Consider the following 6,942-nt stretch of genomic DNA (forward strand, 5'->3'; position numbering starts at 1 on the left):
AAATTTCGAATAATACTTTCAATTTTTTGTCACATACTTCAATTGTGAATATTCGTTCACTTATTTTGTTCAAAACTTTATACGTTCCTGTATATAGTAATTGTAGCGCCTTTTTGATGTAGCCTGAACGTATGAAAACGTGTGAGTAATTGTCGAGTGGTTTGTGTATGAAAATTGGCGTGTTGCTATGATGTGTTGCTACCGTTGGTCCTACCTCAAGCAAATATTCACGAAATTTGTTTAAGAAGTTTCATGAATTAGGAGGCGTTGTAGGAGTTGGTTGGGAATTATGTTCGAAAAATTGCTCCTATGTCTTCGTAGCCTTAAAAGAACTGATGGGAGTAATTGAAGCTATGCATTTTTCGGCCTTGCCATTACCGCTGTTTTTAGCGTACGATGGATCCTCTCTGCTATGCCATTCAGTATTGCATGATAAGGCGTAGGGCAGATTCGCGTGGTTCCTAACAGGTCAGTCACAGCTCTGAACAATTCTGTTTCGAATTGTGTTCCACGGTCTGTTGTTATAACCTTCGGTGCACCAATTCGTGATACCCAGGCTGCGTAGAAATTGATAGCTAATGTGTCTGAGGTCATGTTTTTTAACCTGTCTAGCCATCGCTTAAACCTGTTCATCATAGTTAACACTTATCTATAATGCTGACACTCTGGTAATGTAAATAAATCCACGTAAACATGATCGAATGCCTGATCGGTTTTTACAAATTCTTTGGGCTTTATTCTATTGTACCTATTGACTTTGGATTGCTGACAACCTAGACAACCAAGTGTTTATGCCCTTATGCATTGATGGCCAAACTTATTTTGATCCGAGTTGTCGACCTGTGGATCTGGAACCTGGATGTGCCGAAGAATGCACTTAATTGAGTTCCTATTTGCGAAATGATTTGAGTATAAATGGTCTTAACTGGCCTACCGTAACATCACAGTATGTTTTCAAGTTTGATTGTAAATGTGATTTCTTCAATTATAATTTTGTGTTCGTTTGTTTTAGTTCTTCATGATTTTCTTGGTGCTCGCTTATTCACTCTAGACTGCATGCTTCTGGCACAGCTATTGAATTAATGCGTGAGAGTGTGTCTGCTACTATATTATCTTCATCTGACACATGTACGATCCTGATATATAGTTTAGATGGCATAAATGGCGAGGAGATACCTTGTTGGCTTTCTGCTGAAAAGCGAACGTCAATGGCTTATGATCACTGCGAATGACCAAATAACGCCCTTCAAGCAGATGACGAAAATATCAAACGGATGCGTAAACTTCTAGGAGTTCTCTGTCATAAGTATTGTAATTCCTTCTGCCAATTTAAGCTTGGTGGAGAAGAACGCCAATGGTTCCCACTGGTAATTGACTCACTACTCCAAAACTGATCCAATGCAGAAGAAGAGGTGCTGTTGGTGACAAAAAAACTAGTTGCGTTAACGTTGATATGCTTGCCTTACATACTCGAGGAATGTACTTTCGATAATAATTGACAGCTCCAAAGAATTGATAATTTCATGTACTCTCTTAGGTCGGACATAATTTTGAATGGCTTCCACTTGCTCAGCTCGCTGACAAATAATAACCTAAGATCTACAATTCATCGATAACGAACTTGCATTTGGAAATATTAACGCCCAGATGTGCTTCTTGTAACTTGTCTTCACAGATATCTTCTAAAGCCTTTGGTTTATTGTGGCACGCTGTGTTGAGCGTAGCTCTTTCAGAAATTTGACCCAAGAACGGTATTGGGTATTTGCCTAGTTTAATATGTGAATTTAGCCTGCGAAAGTCTCCACCCGTTCTCCAACCGCCCGTTTTCTTTTTCACTAGATGAACGGGACTGGACTGACGACAAGATGGTCATATTTATCGTTGTCAGCGAATCAATTAACTATTTTTTCTTTATGTATAATCTGTGATGGATGATTTTACGTCGACTATGATGAAGCTTCAACAAAAATCACTGCGAAGACCTAGGTCAAGTTTCAAACTTTTGATTCCAAATGTGTTTATTGCTGTATTGTTCACCGCGAATAAATTGTCGTCTTCACTTGTAATTGGATCTGGCCTTTTATTGACGAGACTTACTGGCACAACTGAAACAACCGAACCTGTGTCGATTAGGGAGTTCAATTTGTTTAGTCGGTCAAAGACGTTGAGATGGATCTCGATTATGCAGTTGGGAGGTGAGTTATCGCATGCCGCAATAATATTTTTAGTTTTCCGCTGTAAGGGTTGCGCTGTGATTTCCAGCTGGTTTACTGAATTCACTGTCTGCGATTTCTCCTCTCGTGACGACGGTCCGAACTTCTAATACGATTGCTAGATTTTAATTGCATCGTTTACTCACCCAAACTGCATGTAATCTACTGTACTGCTGTTTCTAATGACAGTACTCGCGATTCTAACGGCGATGACGATTGATTTAAATGAGTGCCAGTTGTTGAAGTTGTAGCCATTACGAATTATGGAGTTGGTAGGTTGTCCATGATGCGGTCAGCTGATTCGGACATAATGCATCTAATGTTGCTAAGCAAGCGTTGTGACCAAAGAGTTGTAAGTGCACCTTCAGAGATGTTGGTACTAGCTAGATTGCGCATGTCACAAAGCAATTGCGACGGTCGCTTGTCTGACAGTTCTAAGATTGTAAGCAGTTTGATAAGTTGTTTTTGCTTTGATTCACCAAAGCGTCGGATGAATTCTTTTTTTAATGTTGTGTATTTGTCAGAGACTAGAGGCTTCTTTGCGATGTCAGCTATTTGGATAAGGGTATTTGCGTGGAGTGCCCTAATACCTTCACCTTTTGCGTGGTTGTCGATTGACGGCCCGAATGCCAAAGAGAACGATGCTTACTTGTATGCTTTTATACCACTGTTACACGTGATGTTAAAGCCTTGCCATCGTCCTATTCGTGTTCTGTGGCTGCCATATCCGCCACATACCCTAGCATTACTACTTCACGCAAGTTACTAAGAATTATTTAAACTAAAAGTTAAATTTTGTTTATTTAAATAATTTTACTAAATTATTACTAAAATTTTTTTTTCTTTAGTTAAATAATTTTATTTATCTAAATAAATTTGATTCACTTAAATTGCCACCTACTTCAAAGCTACGTTCAGTAATCCAAAACAGCAAAATGGCAACGTAGCACAGAGCAGCTCTACTCGAAATGTTATAATAAAGAAAGTCTCAATAACAGAGATTAAAAATATTATTAAAAATAAAATTAAAGCAAAAAAATCACCGGGATATGATAATATTACAGGAAAGATTCTGACTGAGCTGCCTCAACAAAAACTTGTATATATGAGAAATGTGTTTAATTGCGCTCTTCACCTTAAATATTTTCCAAAAGTATGGAAAGTAGCAGACGTAATAACTATACCCAACCCAAATAAAGACATAACTATAGCAAAATCATACAGACCAATTAGTCTATTACCAGTTATGTCAAAATTGTTTGAAAAAATAATTTTATCAATACTAGAACCGATTGTCCTCAAAGAAAAACTTATACCTGATCATCAATTCAGCTTTCGGAAAAAGTATTCGACTATACAACAAGTTCACAGAGTTGTTAATAAAATAACAAGTGATATTGACACAAAACAATTTTCCTCGGCGATATACCTTGATGTCGCAAAGGCTTTCGACAGCGTTAGTTACAAAATAGATACTTTTATGAATGAAAGTTGGTGTGCCCCAAGGAAGCCTATTGGGTCCATTACTCTACTTGCTATACACGGCTGATGTCCCGATACCTTCTGATCCTCAAAGTTTGATAGCAACTTTTGCAGACGTTTCAGCACTAATTGCAGCTAATATAAATTTTAACAAACTTTTAACAAACAGAAAACTTGCAGAATTACTTAAACGCTTGAATGGTTCGACAAATGAGGAGTTCAAATAAATACAAGCAAAACGGTTCATGTTATCTACACGAATAAAAAACAGGGTTCAGAAAAACACTGTGCTGTGCACAAAAATGCAAAACACCACGCACAAATGTTGTGCGATTCTAAATAAAATTTCACACCACAAATGTGGTGTGCGAAAATTTTTGTGCACATCTTAAGTGCCACATCTTGTGTACACAAACAAAACGCACATTTCACACGAATGTGGTGGAGTTAAATAAAACTCGCACACGCAAACGTTGTTTGTGCCGAAGTTATTTCGCACAGCACATTGTGTGTGAGGCAGCCAGCTTACCTTCGCACACAACGTGTGCAGAAAAGAATACGAGGAGCACATTTTGTGTGCAGACTCGAAAATAAAAATGCACCCAAATGTGCGGAGACGAAATGTCTACTGCACATTTGTGTGAAATGATTATGACAAATATCGCAGCAAAATAGTACGGAAAACTGATTTGTATTAATTTTGGTCTTAATGCGAAATATTTTATTGAAGAAATGATTTTGTATTTATATTTTAATTTTGAATTTATTATTAGATTTACATTTATTGCTTATAGTACTTATTATTTTAAGGTTTATTAATTTAAAACATGGGAATAAAGTTAATTTCACAATGTACTTGAAAACTTTGTTATAATATAAAATATAAATAGTTTATGATATATGAGTTAAATAGGTATATGAATTTAATAGAGAAAGAGTATTTGTTTCAAAATGTTATAAGTAAAGAGGATCGGTTCTACGGATCGTACTTTGAAAAAATTAAATATATCAATTTTGGACTACTTCATAAAATTTTATTTAATAGTAAGTTATACACTAAGATTCGTTAGTAAGGTTATAAAAAGCAAATTAAATATTTTTTACAACAACATAAATTAATTTTGTTAATAGATTTCACTTAATTTTTTATCTTTAATTACAGCTTAAATTTAACGAAGTTATTGAAATAATTTAATAATTTAATATCTTAATTTCTTATTAAAAATATATAATTTTTATTACATATGTTTTGAAATAAATTTTCATACAATCTTATTAATAACATTGCTGAAATATTTTTTTCACTTAAATTATATCTCTGCTTACTTAGCACAGTAGAAAGGGCGCTAAAATCCTGCTACCTGTTCAAGAAAATATTTTCCTAATCTTTCGCGTTTTTTAATGAATGTTAGATACTCTACCTATGTGAATACATATTTCTGGAGAAGAAAAATATCTATTTGTGGCCCTCCCGTATTATCTTTTTTAAACTGTTGCAAATTTCTTTAAACAAATACACCAATACTTATACCTGCTACCTGTTCAAAAAAAATATTTTCCTAATCTTTCGTGTTTTTTAATAAAAGTTAGATACTCTACCTATGTAAATACATATTTTTTGGGCATAAAAAAATCTTCCTGAAATATGTTTTTATTTCTTTTAAACTAGTGCAAAACTTTCCAAACAAATACTTTAAGTTCACTTACTATATTTGCATTTAAAAATGCACAAAGTAATATACAAAAAACTAATATTTTAAGTTAAAATACAAATAAGTTTAAGACAGTTATAATTTTTAGTTAACATTACTTAACAAAAATAATTATTTTAAATATTTGTTAATTTATGCAATTTTTAATAATAAGTTACAATCCCAACGAACGCAAATATCAATTTTTTCAAAATTTGCAACAAAATAATATTTTCTATTTCAAACAAAATTGTGAAGATTCCTGTAATTTTTTTCCACCCTTGGTTTTTTTTTTTTTTTTTTAAGCTATACGAGCTAAGGGATGTGGAATCTTCAAAAGATACTGGTAGCCCGTACTACCAGCATGCACGATTCGCAACCAAGACTTACTCTTTTGCTTGGTATTTGCGCCTACGTACTAAACCTCATCCTAACACCGTGTCTCTTCTAACCATTAATCCCTCCGGAACCACTTTTAAGCATTACTTCGGAGGGTGGTGATTCAGCGATTGCTGTCATCTCTTACTGCTCTTCTAGTTCTCTCTGCTGCTCTCTGTTCTTCTGTGATTTCTTTCGCAAAAATACACACCAGGTTCCAGATTTCTGTTGACTTTAACATCAGTTGGATGATGTTATCAGGTGTGACCTGCTCTCTGATTGCTCTTGCCAAGGAGCTGCGGTGGCTCTCATATCTCGGGCAATCAAAGAACACATGTTCCACCGTTCTTTTGTATATGGACAAGCTGGGCACGTGTCGTCTTCGTCATGTTTGAACTTAAAAAGATATGCTCTGAAGCAGCCGTGTCCAGTTAACATCTGGGTTAGGTAGTAGTTCACCTGCCCATGCTTTCTGTTGGTCCAATCACTTATCTTCGGAATGAGCCTATGCGTCCATCTTCCTTTAGTGGATATATCCCAACTCTGTTGCCACTTATTCAATGCTTCTTCATTGAGCTGATTGAAGTTTGTAACCCCAATTCTTTTCGCTACATGCTTTTCCTTTTCAATTTCTGCTTCCTGCTGTAATGGCATCATTCCGGCAATAACCATGGCCGCGTCAGTAGATACTGTACGGAATGCGGAAACAACTCTGAGAGCGCATCTTCTGTAGGCTGCGTCTACTCCTGATCTGTACGTCTTTTTATTCATTGCATCTGCCCATATGGGAGCCGCATATATAGCAATAGACTTAACTACATTTGTGAGTAACTGCTTCTTCTGTTGTCTAGGTCCACCTATATTGGGCATTATTCGCGATAGTGCACACGTTGTTTTCGCACATTTTGCAGCAACATATCGTAAATGCTCTTTGAAGGTGAGTCTATTGTCAATCATTACTCCAAGATACTTGATTGCTTGTTTTGATGTGACTCGCTCATTGCCAACAGTTATTGTAATGTACTCAATCTTTTTCCTGCTGCTTACAAGAAGGACTTCAGTTTTATGATCAGCAAGTTTGAGGCCTACACTTGTGATCCAGCTTCTTACCATAGCGACCGCATCGTTGCATGTTGATTGTATCTTGTCTATATGTTTCCCTTTAACCACCAGCGCGA

General features: G+C 35.8%; 1 protein-coding gene across 1 annotated transcript in view; it reads right to left on the bottom strand.

Annotated features, from left to right (window-relative positions):
* Nucleotides 1–2,474: 2,474 nt before the first annotated feature.
* The window catches only part of LOC119666134, a 5,273-nt gene continuing 805 nt past the window's right edge, over nt 2,475–6,942 (bottom strand). The window contains exon 2 of the mRNA XM_038075415.1: nt 2,475–2,647. Coding sequence (XP_037931343.1) covers nt 2,475–2,647 — 173 coding nt within the window. The remainder of the gene's footprint in view (nt 2,648–6,942) is intronic.

The sequence above is a fragment of the Teleopsis dalmanni genome, chromosome 1, assembly GCF_002237135.1.
Source record: "Teleopsis dalmanni isolate 2A chromosome 1, ASM223713v2, whole genome shotgun sequence".
NCBI classification, from domain to species: Eukaryota; Metazoa; Arthropoda; class Insecta; order Diptera; family Diopsidae; genus Teleopsis; species Teleopsis dalmanni.